Source organism: Patagioenas fasciata, chromosome 2, assembly GCF_037038585.1.
Source record: "Patagioenas fasciata isolate bPatFas1 chromosome 2, bPatFas1.hap1, whole genome shotgun sequence".
In the NCBI taxonomy this organism is placed as follows: domain Eukaryota; kingdom Metazoa; phylum Chordata; class Aves; order Columbiformes; family Columbidae; genus Patagioenas; species Patagioenas fasciata.
Window position 1 is genome coordinate 137,505,753 of NC_092521.1, and position 16,656 is coordinate 137,522,408.

The window sequence follows — 16,656 nt, forward strand, 5'->3', positions numbered from 1 at the left end:
TATGCTGAATTAATTAAAACCAACAAGAACAAAAACCCCAACACCCCAAAAAGCTCACAAACTCCCCCAAAACTTTGTTTTTGCCATTTTCCTTGGTTCTGTTCTTATGCAACCTGACAGGACTACTGTTTGCTTTTGTTTTGTTATTGTTTCTTTGCAACTTAAAATGAGTTCCCAGTTTAAAATTTTCTTCTTGTTTAAACATATGCAGTCAGTAATTAGTTGCTATACTTACTGTATCAGTTTCTTCCTGTTCTGTGTTTCTGTGGCTTGTGCTACAGTGCAGTGGCCTAAATGTATCTGTAAAGAGTTTATTTCTTTGTAGTGTTGAAGTAAAAGAATCTTCGTATAAATACAACCAGAGCAGCTTATGTATGTACTGCCCCTCTTTCTGTGTACTAATATTTGTGAGCCCAGGTAGCATACCATCACCTGCTTCTCATGCAGCAGGCTCCCTAGTATAGACTGTGCTATATGGTTCTGCTGTGTGATAAGAATATATTGAGACTGATAATAAAAAACTGGGAAACTTTGTCCTTAGCATTGTGTCAGTTATTTTGAGAAGCATGCTACACTGTGAAAGACCACTGTACTAGGGGAGTAAACAGTGAGAATTGGCATATATTGCCATTCTGTAACTTGCTATGAAATGTTTGGGGGGCGGGGGGAAGGTACCTGTTGTTCTAACTGACCCTTCTTTTTCCATTTTAGGGGTTTTGTGGTTACTCTTTTATTTGGAAAAAGCAACTCAGAAAAATACCTTGAGCAGTGTGAACATTCGTTTCTTCCTTGTACATCAGTTGGGATCCCTAAGGTAAGGAGAGTTTACTGGTCTAAACACCTGGATCAGATTTTATGACTTTGAAAATTAGAATAACACTAATAATCCGTTTTAATCTGGGAATTGTACCCGTTTCCCATGGTAAATAATCCTGGGTTTATGTTTTGAGTCTTCTGCAATGTGCAAGTGAAATGCAAGAATTCTTTTTGAAATAAAAGCCTTTTAAGCATTTATGGAAAGTTTATTTCAGGTATTGTTTCTGGCTTCATTTTGAGAAATGAGTAAGATGCAACCAGCTAATATTATCTATGAGGCAATTACTAAACTGTTCCTTCCTAGAGTACTTATGTGTATTTTTTGGAGAGTGGTAGCTCCTTCTTACTTGTGCAATTGTTGTGACTATTTAAGATTCTTCCATCAATGGATCTGTAGTCTTACCGCTTCTGATTCTTTTGGTTGTGGTCAGAAAGTTGCTTGCCTAGATAAGAAGATTAAACTGTTCAGTCGAGATTTACAGTACTCCAAGCATGTAGAAGTTATCGTCTTTGACTGTCTTTAAGACCAAGTGAAAATCCTGGAAATCTATACAAAGTAGTGGAGTAGGAGTGGTATCCCCTTTTCAGCTCTTTTTTTTTCTTCTGAGTTGTTAACAGACACATAATTGTGGTTGATGGACCTAAAGTCAGGGTTCCTAATTGGATAAATCTGCATCTGTTTAGTACAGAATAAATTCTTAATAACCAAGAGGTAGCATTTATTGGAATTTCTTGTTTATGAACCAATACATCTTGGTAGCTCAGAAGATTATAAATGTCTTGACCCAATCCATTTGCACTCAGCAGAACAGAGAAAACACTTTAACCCAAAGATTCCTCATTAATGTTATTTTTAATCTTGTAACTGTTTTGACTGAAACATCCTGCCCTTTCCTACCTGTCACACTTCATGTGGTCTGTGAAAGCAGGGGGAATGTTCAGCTTTCTTATCAGTAGCACATTGAAAGAAATTTATTTTGTGATTCAACAGTATGTTTTCTAATAGCTTTTTTTTTTTTGGTGACTTTACACTTAAGTCTTTGAATCTGTTAAGAGAAATCTGGAACTTAAGTAAATTTTAAACCATAAAATAACGTCACTGGTCCAAATGAAAACTACAAAGTTGAAGGCTGAAAAAGGGCAAGTCAGCAATCAACTAATGGTTCTGTTCCATTAATGAAACCTCATTTTAGGGGCCTAAATTCTTAGTGCTATATAGACTTTAGGTCTTATATAATATAGCTTGTGGAGTGTTGCTTATGTCTCATGTTTTGAGGGCAGATTTATAAGAAGTTTTACTGTGTTTTTTGTTTTCTCTACGTTGTTGAAACTTTTTTTACATTAATGTTACTTCTTTGAGCTCAGTAAATATGTTTGCTCTGGTTGCTTTATAAAACAATAAATTTTGTGTGTGTGTGTAATCCTCGCAAATTCAGTAGTTTGTCTTCTGATTTGAGTGTAGATTATTGACACATCACTTTTATCAACTGGCCTGTCTCGACTGGTCTCTGGATTTAAGTTTTTTAGTACAAAGTTATTTATTTTTAGCTGGCTTACCAAATGCTGTTTGAAGTTGTTCTCCAGCTAAAATGTGTTTGTCTTCTACAGTAGCATTTTGTATTTCATTTTTGCCACTGTATTAAAATAGCATTGGATAGTTTAGCTGAGCTTTTCAGTAGCAGTGCAAGAAGAGTCCTAATCAAAATCAAATGTGTGGTTTGCTTGGGATTTGTATTTACCGTTTCTGTATTCAATTTCTGCTGACTTACCTTTATTGGAAAGTAATATTTTTAACTTGAAATTGTTTTTATGTTTAAAACCATTGTGGTCCTAAGTGGTCTTGAATAATGAATATTCTTTCAAGTGGCTAATATATAGGATATACTTCTTTCATGAACCAAGTACAAACCAAACTCACCTCAAGATTAAGTTATTTTGTGATACTGTATTTTCAGAAGTAGTCTGATGATGTAGGTTCTTTATAAGAAGCTCTTTTCCCCAAAGGCAGTCGGAGTTGTGTTGATTATAATTCAGAGCACCAAACTTGTGGGTGAAAATAATGTGTAGAATGTACCAGACTCTGAAGTTACAATACAGGATTTGGTGCACATAGATTTCCTTGTTGCCACTTACTGTACTTATTAGTGAATATATAATGAATGCCTTATGTTAAAGAGATATAGTTACGTAAGTTTGATGTAAGATTATTTACCTTTCTACTGGTTTTTGTTTGTTTGCATACATGTAGGGAGGTTAAAAATTAGGATTAAACCTGCTTTTCCTTTTGCAAGTTTGTTTTATATAACTGTTGTGTCAGGCATGTATTTGATCATGCTATAATGTACTGGCTGTTAAATACACAGTTGGCCGCAGGTTTATATTAAAATAATGTTGAATGAAAAGCAAGTTTAGAGCCTTCTGAACTGTTAACTGGAATGCCATTTTCAATTAAAAAAATATAGATTTGGTCCATCTTTACCAGAAGTGTGGAGTTATCATAATGATGTCTCTTATGCTTCATCTGAAAGACAAGGAGTTTCTGTAGGCTGGGTACAATATTGCCAAATTACTATGGGATAAGTTATCACTGTTTTAAGTGCTAGTTGCATATTTGATCCCTGACCAGTCTGTGAATCTATTTCTTTTGCGTCATTTGGTCATATGCTCTATCGTCAATTTGATGCAGATGTTTAAATCCCCTGTGTCTTGTCCACTCATGAAAGCCCATGACCTGTGACTGAAAGTATGGGATTTGGGAAATAGTGGCACAGTCCAAATGGGGCATTTTTCATATTTAACAGTTATCTAGTGTAGTTTCAAAAAGGGACTTAAAAACTATCTATTATGCAGCGAAGGAAAAGTCTGAACTCTTCTCAGTCACTGCACTTACGTACTTGGTTTTCTTGTACTCTGCTGCATCGCGCTTTGCAGAGTGTACGTCCCACGTTCCTCATAAATGCATCCTGCCTGCTCAACGTGAAGTGAGTAGGTGTCAAATTTATCAATAATGAATAGTATTAGTTTTTCCTAACTAGTGATTTATTACTGGTAGAGTATGGCAGACTACTATTTTGTATGAAGTGACAGTCAAATCGGAAAGTTTTCTTCATGCGAGTTGGGTGCTTCCTTTTAAATTCATCTTCTAAGTTCATGTCTGGAAGGTAAGGCTTAAAACTGGCAGTGCTTTCCAAGTGAGCTGTGGTCAGCTGTGGTAGCTGCAATGAAATAAAAGCAGTTAAGAATATGAAAGAATGATCTAGCCTTGTAGTTGGCTCTGCTTTGAGCAGGAGGTTGGACAAGGTGAATTCCTGAAGTCCAGACCCAAACCCCATGAGCCTATGAACATTCAGAGTTTTACCAAGTTTTTACCAAGTAACTTTGTGTATTCTCTGTGTCATTCTCTCTCTTTTTTTTTTTTTTTTTTCCCCTGGCTGCTGCTTTTTTTTGCTGCTGCTTTTTCTTCTGTGTTTTCCAAATGTGGTTTTATGCATGCAGTCTTCAAACTCTTTTAACTTTTTTCTTTTGGAAATTTGAACTATGTTGAGCTTAGTAGAATACTTGATAATTCCATTCTGTATTTTTTTTGTATTTTTGACACTGTCAAGACAAGGTACTTGCAAATTCACTATAGCTAGAGTATTGTTTGAATATGAGTGAACTTTATTCATATTAAAGTAACATTGAACCATCGTCTTGTCTTGAAAGTAAAAAAATATGCAGAATTTTGCAACAAAATACTTTTGCGTTGTGATACGCACTTGATGTAAGTAGTAGGAGGAATGTCTTCTGGCATCAGGTGTTTCACTGCCATTCACTATTAACTGGTTTGAATGAGAGATACTTAGGGGAAGTCACGTAGAATAGAAGCACTGAACGTGTTTAAAATGTTTTCATTTACGTTTTTTGGCAGTTCTGTTTCTGACAGAGTCATAACTTTCTCTCTGGATCAATGAATAAAATAACTTGATTTTTTGAACAATACTGTAGGTTGTTGCATTGTTATTCCTGTGAAAATAAAGGGGTTTATTGCAGACTTCATCTTAAGTTTGTAGAAAGACACTATATTAGTCTACTCAGAGAAGCACTGATAAAAAGTTGTCTTCTTCAGTATGTCACTTGTCAAAAGTCAGCTCTGATGAAGTAATTCTAACTGCTTTGAGTTGCAAGTCCTTCTGTAAAATTATTTTTTTGCCCCGTCATTGATTACTTTTTAAAGACTCATCTGTCAAGTGGTGGTGGTATGAAAGAGTAATTTCTCTTCTGACATACAGCATAAATTGCAACGGGTAAAAAACCTGAGAGAAAAACAAAGAAACAAAAAACCCCACAAAACCAAAACAAGAAAAATACAAAACAAACAAACAACCCCAAGCAACAACAAAAAACTCTAAACCTACTGAACAATTACCTGCCTGAAGTTGCACAGGATAATCAAGTACGGAACTGGGGTTTTAAATACAAACTATCTTGTGCTGCTGTTGTGTCCATCCCCTGCCTCCTTTTATAACTATTTGAGTTTTATTTCTTTCTGATCTAGTATTTTAGCAAACTTGCCCTTTTATGGTAAGCAAGAAGTAGGTTTTCAGGTTAGTTCCTCATCATTATTTACTATATAGTGAAAACTAAAGATATTATTATTGTCCAGAGAGGTGGCAGATACCCCATCCCTGGAAGGATTTGAGATTGGGTTTGATGGGGCTCTGAGCAATCTGACCTACTTGAAGATGCCCATTGCAGGGGAGGGTGGACTAGATGACCTTTAATGGTCCCAACGCATCCTATGATTATATCTTATCTACTCTATAAACTATAATAATGGGGAGAATGTTCTATAAAGTCGTTACTGGAGGTATAGATATATCAGAAACAGTCGAGATGGTTTTTAATTTTAGCTAAAACCTTCAAAGTTACATTTCCTAATCTCTTTCAAGTGCATAGAAGAAATGAAACGTGAAGCCAGACCTATTAAGATTGACAGAAGACTGACAGGTGCGAATATAATTGATGAGCCTTTGCAACAGGTAAGCTCTAACCAGGACTGTTCAACTTATTTTTATGTTCGCAAGTACTGACTACATAATATCTAATCCCACTGTGTTGATTGTTATCCGTTGTCTCTTCAGAAGAGGTTGTGGGTCACCCAAATATAGTAAACTTCTTAGCAATTTTGAGGTGTTGTTATCCCCTCCGTCTGACTGGGAAATGTAGGTCAGTGTGCTTTTCTGGCAAGAAAGGTCAAGATTGAGAGCAAGGTTTAATTTTGAGATACAAATAGAGGTTGAAAAAATTTATTACATTTGAGAGTGATAAGTGAAAAAACATTGAGGGTGAGCCGGGATATTGGGCAACATATGAGTCTGCTTTCTGTATATTATAGTTTCTCAGCATAGCAGTAATGGATGCATGTAAACCAATATGAAAAAGGGGTTTCAGTATCTGAGTTTTATTGTTTCACTCACAATTTCATAATGGTGGGGGAGTATAGTTCACTATGCTAACATTTTAAGACAAGTGATGCTGCATCATCAGGCACAAAAAGCTATTTTATGTTTTGTTGTCTTTTGTTCATCAGTTTGTCTTTATTTTTTCCTTTTCAATTTCAGGTAATCCAGTTTTCCCTGAGAGACTATGTGCAGTATTGGTATTACACACTAAGTGATGATGAATCATTTCTTCTGGAAATCAGGCAGGCTCTTCAGTATGCACTTGTTCAGTTTTCTGCCAGGTAAGATTATGTGTATTTACATCTATATGCTTTCCAAGCATGTGAGCAAATACCTCTGTGGACTGTGTGGTAGCAGATAAATGATTAAGTTTATCTGTTCACATAGTTCAGTGCATTTTACAGAAAGAACATGTAAAATTTTAAGATCATAATCTAAAAACTACAGTCTGTTGCTGATCCCTCAAGGAATGAATGGAGAATGATGTGTGTAGTCATGGTCTTTTGCAAAATGGCCTTTTCAGAATTTAGATTAATGTCTAAAATTACCAAATCGTTTTTTTCTGCAACTGAAGCATTGAGTTGTATGAATCATCACCTTTTTATATGCAGGTGTGTTTCATATAAACAGCAGGGCTATTCCCAAGGTAAGTCAACTTGTAAGCCTTTAATTCAAGTGTCTGTATCACCTCAGATAACTTTTGAAAGTGGTATTGCTCTTCAGTATGTAACAACAATGAGTACTTTTAAAGGAATGGTAATCTGGGGAACGAAATAATATGTCACAAGTGTAAATCTTTTCTAAAAATAGGATTGATTCAGAATAAATGGATAGTTTGTTAATTGTCTCATGTTTTCTTCTGCTGTTGCTTAATCATGTAGCAGGAAGTCAGGGAACTTGCCTGGGAATTTATTTATCTTCTTTAGTATGGCTGATTTCTCAGCCCGGGTACCCCATGCTTTTATATTCCTCTTTTCTTTCTCAAGTAATGATTTCAGGTATTTGTTCCACTGTGTTGATTGTTATCCGTTGTCTCTTCAGAAGAGATTGTGGGTCACCCAAATATAGTAAACTTCTTAGCAATTTTGAGGTGTTGTTATCCCCTCCGTCCGACTGGGAAATGTAGATTAGTGTGCTTTTCTGGCAAGAAGGTCAAGATTGAGAGCAAGGTTTAATGCTAGGAAAAATTCATTATCATAATATCTCATTAATTGTGAAATAATGGAAACCCTAGGAAGCAGCATTGGAAATAGTGAAAACAGGGCTAAATAAACGGTACCTTACAGCAAACAATCCCGTGCTTACATGAAATGGACATGGCTACTCAATTTCAGTGTTTTTGTGTGTTTGACAAAGTTACTTCATGAAGAGTATCGACCACTGGGTTTGTGTCAAAGCAGGTCAAGTTATAGCAAATTGATGTGTGGGTTTTGTTTTGTGGGGTGGTTTTTTTGTTGTTTGTTTGGTTTGGTTTGGTTTGTTTTTTTTCCTTGTAATATAGCTCTTCAGAAATAGTTGTGGTGTTCTGTACAAACCAAATCTGTTTCATAGGGCTGCAACAGTTAATTGTTATTATTAAGATAAAATGATATTGTGTATTTATAATGACTGTAGTTGGATATAGCTGTAGCAGTCTTAGGTTAGTGTTATCATGTCTAACTTCATGTATCCTGCGAGCTTCTGGAGAGAATGAGTACAGGGGGATATATATATATATATGTATATTTTTTTTTCTTTGATTGGCACATTTGGAAGAATGATGTAAGGCTGCCACCTAGTGCTTGTGTGTGATTTGTTGACTGAACAGGTGATGGGTCTGCATTATTGGTGGTTTTGGTTGGTGGCCTTTGGAGACAGCTGAGAAGAATTTTCAGAGGAAAATTATTTTGTTTAGGTGCCTCTCAAAATGATAGAAAGGATGACTGAGGGGTATTTTAGTTTTAGGTTGTAGATGCTAGTAGGCTGTGTATATCAGGGTTTTTCACAGATATTTGACAATATGATGAATCTGAACACTATTTCCAGATATTAATGTTTACCTTAAAGTAAATAAAGCGTAAATATTAATGTGGTGCAAGAGTGGTGTTTTACAATATTTTATTTGTGTTCAGTGAATAGGCGATTAGGAGACTGAGTTATTTATTTGCTTTTCCATGTTTGCTATCAGTATGCCTCTTGGCAGGGCTGAAGGAGAAGTAGAAATTTATTATTGTTCTTTGTATTCAGGATAAAATAATTCATTCTCATGGATGCCCTTTTCTGATAGGTCAAAGGAAATAGACTGGCAGCCTTATTTCACTACACGACTTGTTGATGACTTTGGCACTCATCTTCGAGTTTTCAGAAAAGCTCAGCAAAGAATAGCAGAGAAAGGTGATCAGATGAAAGGTAATGTAATGAGTTAAATATTTTTTGCTTTGGATCCGAGTAGCCAGGTATCTTACTTGTATGTAATATAGCTAGCTTTATTTTATAATTCAAGCTTACTCTCAAGTTTCTGATCTTTACAGAAAAGCATGTTTCTTTTTATTTTCTTTTCTATAGACCAAGCTGAGGAACTTGTAGATACATTCTTTGAGGTTGAAGTTGAAATGGAAAAAGAAGTCTGTCGTGACCTAGTCTGCACTTCTCCCAAAGATGAAGAAGGTCTCTCAATATTATCCTCTGAAGTTATTTTAGTATAGCAGACTAAATTAAAATACTAACAGTCCTGTTAACAGTATGAAATACACTGAAATTGTAGCATATTACTTTCAAAGCAATACTATCTTTATGTGTATATATAGCTTTTTCTCTTTTCATTGGAACAATTTTAAGGTAGAAATATGTTTTCTGGGATGCAGGTGGTGACTTCGCGGATTATTATTACTTTTTGTTAGATCTGCCTTTGATATCACTGCTTCATACTCTTAATTGAAAAAAAAAAAATTACCTTTTTGGGCAAAGTGTCAAGGAGGGGAAAAAAAAACCTGTATGTGTTGGAGTTAATTTTTTGATTCTTGGAATTTGGCTTTCTTTTGTCTTCGTTTTGAAACTCTAGATCTCTCTCGCTTTGGTTTGTATCTGTGCTCCTTATATTCAGTTTGAAAGGTGTTATTGGGATGCTTGGACTGTAAGGACGTATATGACTGCATATTTGAATTTCATTTTAAGGATTTATCTGTTTTTTATGATATGAAAGAAGATGTGTAATAAGACAATATATAGTTGTGCTGAGTATTTTTTTGTTATTTTGTTTGTTTTTTTTTTTTTTGTTCTCCCTCTGTAGGATTCCTAAGGGATCTGTGTGAGGTTTTACTGTATATATTGCTACCTCCTGGAGACTTCCAGAACAAGATCATGCGATACTTTGTCAGGGTAAGTACAGACTCTAAAAACCATCCCAATTCCTTGGCTTTAATGTCTTCAGAAATTTTATATCTGAGCTGCTCTTCTTATTTTGTTTTGTAAAACGGACCAAATTAAATATTAGATGATTTTAAATACAGTTCAATCTTGAAAAGTTTTTAATAGCAAAGAACAGCTTGTGTGAAATGTTTTTGAAGTTCCTTTTAGCTCTAGCAACATTAGAAAAGCATGACAAAGTGATTGTTGTTTTTCTTGATATTAACATCTTCTAGTGTTAATTGGAAGGGAATGCAGTAGTGCCTACTGAATATTTTCTGTAATTACACATTTTTATTTAGGCTTTACACAATTATTTTTAAATTGTTGCAGTTATATTAGCTTTATGAATACATGTATTAAAATTGTTTATTCTATTTTGTTTTTCAGGAAATCCTCTCCCGAGGAATTCTTCTTCCATTAATAAACCAGCTCAGTGATCCTGATTATATTAATCAGTATGTCATATGGATGGTAAGATATATAATGTTTAAAATTAAAAACAAGCTTTACTTGTGTTTCCTGTAATCATGGCAGACAGGTGTGTGGTAGAAAAGTTACCAGTGGGTATATTGGCAGGGATGGTGAACTCACAGCTGTTGTACTGAATTTTTTCTATATATGTATTTACACACACAGGTACATACACACACACTGTTTATATTATATGTACTGTTTTTTTTGCAAAACTTGAATGAGGACAGATGTATGGCAAAGTGTAACGTTGAGTCCTCTGGCTTCTACTTATCTGTGTGGAAAGTATGGCAGTAACCTTCAAAGCTGTTGTTTTTTTTCCTTGACTCCTTTTTTTTAAGTGTGTCCTTTAAAGCTTAAGAGACCTCCAGGATGACAAATAATAAAGTTTTTTTTTTTAATTTTCTTTTTGCCTCTGGAAAGGTGTGTTTTCTTTAAGGATATTTGTAGTAACCCTTAATAATCTAGCTGAGTGAGAAGAAACAAAGTCTTCAATATCTTTCTAATGCATCTTAACAATTTTTAAAGAAATATATGTAGTAAAATTAACAGAAATAGAACATTCACACTCTAACGTTATTGAGTTTTTGCAAAGCCAGTTTAAGCTTATAGTTCATTATCTTTTGTAGGTCATGAGTCAGGGTTTGAGTTTGGTTGTTGTTTGTTTGCTTGCTTTTTCCTTTCTCCACATTCTCTCTACATTTTTGTCTTAGAAGGTGCATTCAAGTACTACGCTGAATGTACCCTGAAGAGTTCACAGTAAAAATTCTGATCTGTGGAATGAATTCAGGTGTATGCGTACAATGTTTTGTGCACTCCAGCCACCTCTACTTTATCTAAAAGTTTCCATGCAACTTTTCTTACAGGAATCTAGCTTTAAAATGAAAAAGTACTGCTGCTTGTATGGACCAAGCTTTTCAATTTTTGTTTCCCCTTTCCTCCCACACATGTTCTTTATTTGTAACTTGGCCTCGTTCTTTATTTACTGAGCACTGCCCCCGGCTGCATCCAAAGATAGAGTTCTGTGGTTTTTATAAAGCTTTCTGTTATAATGGTGGTGTCCCAAATATTAATATTCATAATTGCTTTCTGAGATGAGGAAGTAAATGTGCTGCGGTAAAAATAAGGAAGAGTAAATGCTTTCAAAAACTTAATACAAGACTTATGAAATGAAGATTGTTGCATGAATTAAAGTAATAAGTAGAGATGACTCAAATTCTGGTTCCTTTTAGAATCTTTGACATAAAATCAGATTTGAATGAAAAAAATGGATTTCTGAATATGAGAAGTTAAATTCCATGTTTCTAGGAACACCTTAGTTTAATACTAATTTTCTTGCAATAAATTATAAAGCTTCAATATAAAATTAGAAGTTAATCCAAACTTGTCTCGTCACTGTGAAATTCATATATTCACAAAATGTCTGATGTTCAAGTGTTGCTTGTACTGTTACTTTCTTTAAAGCAGATTTCTAGGTAGATTTTCCATTAAAGAATATCCATTGCTTTGGTCCCTGCTCGCACAGCTTATGTGAGTGCAGTTCTGCGGTGCAGACTGAGTATTACATTTCCATATCACAGCGAGCGTTTATGAAGGGTGTGGGTGAAGTGACTATTTTCGGTTTGGGATGGCAAGGGCAGCATTAGAACTGAACCTTCTGCCCCTGGGTGCCCATGCTGTGAAGCTGCCAGCCTTCCCCTGAGCTTCGTGCTGCGTTCACAGCACAGCATCCAGGATCTCAGCAGCACAGCAGGCTTCCTTCACTAGTATAAAGTCATTTGGGTCTCCAGAGCAGGTTTACCCTATGCCAATAGTAGGAAAATAGGATGTATTGAAATAGCTTAATAGTAGTTACAGGGGTATCTGAATTAGTGTTTCAGACATTGTATTAATTCAGCCATTTCCTATTTTGTTTTTCTCCCCAGTAGGTTAAGGTTACATTGTAAAATGGTTTAATTCTTTTTGTAATCCTGTATCTTAAGAAGCCGTTACACTGGGAGCATGTACTCTTGCAGGGAACCTCTTCAGTGATTTCACCGATTTCTGCCTACTTAGCTAAGGAGCTGGTTAATAGCAGAGGAAGGTTAATTGGGTTTTGGACAAGATCTTCACTAAGGACGTTAATGCACTTTCCATGTGTCTTTGTACTTACACAAAACAGAAAATGATGGTGTGAAATAGGTTTTGACTGTATGCATGCATCACCTTTCTCAGTCCATGTAAAATTTTAGCATCACAAAGAATGTTTAGAAGCATCCGAGTGTTTTCAAAATGCCACTTCGCAGTGCTGTATCAAAATAATTAATTTAATGAAGAGTCATGTCATGTGCTTTTACCTGTTTTGTGTTTTTCACACTGTAAAACTTTGTTTCAGATTCGTGATTCCAACTGTAACTATGAGGCCTTTATGAATATTATTAAATTAAGCGATAATATAGGAGAATTGGAAGCAGTGAAAGATAAAGCAAGTGAAGAACTGCAATATCTTCGATCTCTAGATACAGCAGGAGATGGTTAGTGCTGTATTCTTGTGCAAAATATGAAATGCATTTATCAGTATGATCTCTGAAGAATATTAAAACAATTTAGGAAATAAAAAATGATGCAGCATAGTATAAAATAGAAGTGTTAAAACTTGAATCTTCATATGTTGATTTAGTTGGTGTGTGGTTGTTTTTTTTTTTTTAATTGTAGACAGATTGGTTAGGTATGTGTACTTCCACTGAATTGAAACGTTGCCTGACTGGCAGTTCTGAATTTCAGTAATACTTTACGTATTAATGGATAGTCAGTTACCAGTTATTTTGAAAAACAGAAAAGAAAAATCTTTTTTCTTGTTCACTTTTATCAGTAAGGTATTTAAACTGAAAAAAGTCCTTATTTTCAAAGCTGATATGTTTTATATGTGGTATGTCACTTTTTGTGTTACATTTTAGAACATTTTGAAACAAGAATGTATTTACTTATCTGCATTGCTAATCCTCTTTGGTTTTGCTTTCAGATATCAACACTATAAAAAATCAAATAAACAGTTTATTATATGTTATTAAAGTATGTGATTCAAGAATTCAGAGGTTGCAGTCAGGAAAAGTAAGTGGTTTACATTTTTTTAATTCTGAAAGAGTGAAGTTGCAGACGACTTACTAGTTTGGTCTAGCTTTTTAATTCTTGCGTTTTGAAACACTACTGGAAGTATGTGGTTATAGGAATGCATTATACAGGTGAAGTTAGTCTTGAATTTGCAATTTAAGTATAGAAATAATTTCTAAAGGTTCATGTTTTGAGGTTTTCTTTATTCTGGCTTTAGGAGTTTAGATATGTCAGTATATCTTAAAGCTACTCTTATCTTCTTAATACAGGAGTTAAACCAAAATGTTACACAGATGCAAAGCATCTTTGGGTTTATATACCTAGATCGAGTTCTGTTTTGCTGCTCCAGTGTGTACCTTATGTGCTTCAAGCTTAGTCTTTGGCAAGATCTCTTGTAGATAAGGGCACCACTTGCTGGTTATTTTGCAATGCCTTGTTGTCGAGGGTTTGGATTGTGGGGTGACAATAAAACCCTGGCAGATATATTGTTAACCTCCTCTCTTCCCCGCTTTCCCTCTCTTGCTCCTTCCTCTTCCCCTTTCCCACTAAGGACAGGCAATCCGGAGGGAAAGGATAGAGAGAAGAGAGTTGGAAAAATTAAAAATGCTTTACTAATGCTACTAATAAGAATAGAGAAAATAATACAAAATATACAAAACCAATCTTGTAAGTCCCAGCAACTGCAGAGCCAGCACCCAAAGTCCTGGATTGGACTCTGCAGCCAACCGGAACTGGATTCAGTCTCTCACTAGGCCTCAGTTCGCAGGGATGACTAGCAAGGTCCTCTCCTGTCGGCCATAAGCAAAAGAGATGAGATCCTCATGATCTCCCACTTTTAGATGAAGTATTCACGTGAATGGAATGTTATACACAGTTGGTCAGTTTCTTGGTCACTAGTTTCTCGTTGCCCCTCTCGTGAGATGTACATCCATGCTTATTAATAACTTCGCATTCCATTGCTGTGTTTACCAAAACATGCATCTGGTTCTCCCGGAAAATGCAGCTAATATGAAGGCTTTAGCTGACAGGCAAATTCACTAAAAGAGAAACTTGTTTTTTAACAAAACCAGGACACTTGTACACCCAGTGTATTGCCTTTTGTCAGACATATTTGCCTCTTTAGTTCAACGAAAAGCCTGAGGCAAACTGGATGTTAAATTTAAGAACCTCGTGTTACAACTTTTTCTTTTTTTTATATTTTGTTTTACATATTTTGAGGCTGACAGAGTCAGAATGTTTGACTTTGCTTAGTTTCCTGACTCTCTTAATTGGACCTAGATGTGTCTTCAAGATTATGTAATCTTGTGCCAACTTTTAAAATTTCAAGTATTCTACAGCTGCACCTGGAAGCAATACTGTAAGACCAAGATATGTCATATTAGCAGAAGAAAGTTGGGCAGAGATGAATTTAAGTTGTGGTGACCTGCATCCCGTCAAATTCTGAAATTAGTTCATCTTGTGAATTCGTTTTCATGCCACTGCTGCTGTTGGTGAGGGTTTTGGTGTTAATTTGACCTGTATAGTGTTACATAAATGACAGTCTTAAAAGCCAGCTTCCCATGTAGTAGAGATCATCTGTTTTGAAGGCAAGTAGTTAAGAGACCATGAGCTTATGATGTAGATCTTCACTTATTAGTGACTGTGAAAATAACTAATCATTGAGAGGCTGCTTTATTATCTGTAATGTAATTTATTTTCTATTACATCTGCTTTCTGGTAAGCAGGAGTTTTAAAAGCTGATAAAAAAAATAAGGCCTATTAACTTGCTGAACTGTGTCTTACAGGAAATAGATACTGTGAAACTGGCAGCAAACTTTGGAAAACTTTGCACAGTCCCTCTGGACCACATTCTGGTAGACAATGTTGCACTACAGTTTTTTATGGGTGAGTGTTAGTTTATCTGATCTTTTTTATTTATAAAGAATATGCTGACTCACAAGGCTGTACAGTTGAAATTGCTAAATATAGGTGTCTACTGAGAGCTAAATGTGTATAAGCCCCTTGCCAGAGGGAACCAAAACCTTTTTGGCAAATCGGTCTGTAATTAACTGTTCAGAACACAGTACTCAGTACTTCCAAAAGCTTGTCTCAAGCTTGTTTTAATACTGATCTCTTTGTAAGACTGTTCTTGAAATGACTCTTGGTCTGTCACTTAACAAGTTTGTTCTGTTTAGAACAGAATAATTGCAATAATTGCTTAGAGGTTTATAACTGGAATTACACTGAAACATTGCAATTGTTAGTCTTTTGCTGGTATCACTGAAGCTAATGGAACTAATGACTATAGACGTTAGGCTGAAGTTGAGAGGATTACAAGGCTACTGAAGACTTTCTATTTAATACAGCAGTAATTTATGTACTATTTTAGGTTTATTATATAATTAAAAGATTGATAGATGGATTAAAGTTGTGTAATTAATTTTTAATACTTTCTAATGCTTAACTCTCTTCTGTAAATTAATTGGGCTGCTGATGGTCATTATTAAAAATGTAGATTTGTTTGGTGGTGGTGATAGTCCTGTTGATGCAGTTAGGTGCGCATGATTTTTTAGGATTCCAGTTTGAAGTTCCTCTCGTATCATGCTGTACAAGCTGGTTACATCCACACAAGTAAAGGTGGATTCACTTTTTACATGTGCGTTTTGGGACTCAGTCCTTAGTTTCTGGACTTTGCTCACAATTTTGTTTACTGATTATTCCAATATGTATATAGCACTTTTTATTTTTCAACTATAGATAAGTATTCCAGAAGTATAACCGGATCCTGGAGTTCCATATATGGTTAACATCACAGAGAGTTCTTATTCTAAGATGCACAACAATAACTATGGTTGTTTGGTGGCTTTTTTCTGTAGATTACATGCAGCAGACTGGTGGCCAAGCACATCTGTTTTTCTGGATGACAGTGGAAGGATACAGAGTGACGGCACAGCAACAGCTGGAGGTACTTCAAAGCCGACAGAAAGATGGAAAACATCAGACTAATCAAACCAAGGGGCTATTAAGAGCAGCTGCATTTGGAGTTTATGAGCAATATTTATCAGAAAAGGTAGGAATAACTTATTTCTGTATTGTTTGGAATTTATTTGGAATTTATTCTTTGTACAGATGCTTCTTTATTAGTTATGGCTACAATAATATGAAATGGATGTGGTGTAGCACAAGTTGTTTACAAGTTGACATTAAAGCTATTACTTGTGTATCTTCTCTCTCCTTATGTCAAGCACTAAGAAAATGTCTACCTCTTCTCCTCTCCATTTAAAAAGGCTTTGGTACTGACTTTCCTGTGATATGTGTTCTGTAGAAGCTGACTTTCTAGAATGGAGAAAAGCTAGAGCAAATATGAAGACAGAATAAAAAATTCTCTCCCTTTGTAAGCTGTCGTTTCCCCTTTCACTTTTACTTACCCTGTCCTCTGCCAGCATCCCCACGTCTCCCTAGCCCCAAA

General features: G+C 35.4%; 1 protein-coding gene across 2 annotated transcripts in view; it reads left to right on the forward strand.

The window, feature by feature from the left end:
* Positions 1-16,656, forward strand: part of SNX13 (sorting nexin 13) — a 69,546-nt gene that overhangs the window by 26,552 nt on the left and 26,338 nt on the right. For both annotated transcript variants that reach the window (XM_071805080.1, XM_065831148.2), the window contains exons 3-13: positions 712-814; positions 5,748-5,837; positions 6,420-6,541; positions 8,527-8,648; positions 8,805-8,906; positions 9,529-9,617; positions 10,035-10,118; positions 12,493-12,631; positions 13,120-13,208; positions 14,993-15,092; positions 16,064-16,257. In XM_071805080.1, the coding sequence (XP_071661181.1) occupies positions 712-814; positions 5,748-5,837; positions 6,420-6,541; positions 8,527-8,648; positions 8,805-8,906; positions 9,529-9,617; positions 10,035-10,118; positions 12,493-12,631; positions 13,120-13,208; positions 14,993-15,092; positions 16,064-16,257 (1,234 nt within the window). The remainder of the gene's footprint in view (positions 1-711; positions 815-5,747; positions 5,838-6,419; positions 6,542-8,526; positions 8,649-8,804; positions 8,907-9,528; positions 9,618-10,034; positions 10,119-12,492; positions 12,632-13,119; positions 13,209-14,992; positions 15,093-16,063; positions 16,258-16,656) is intronic.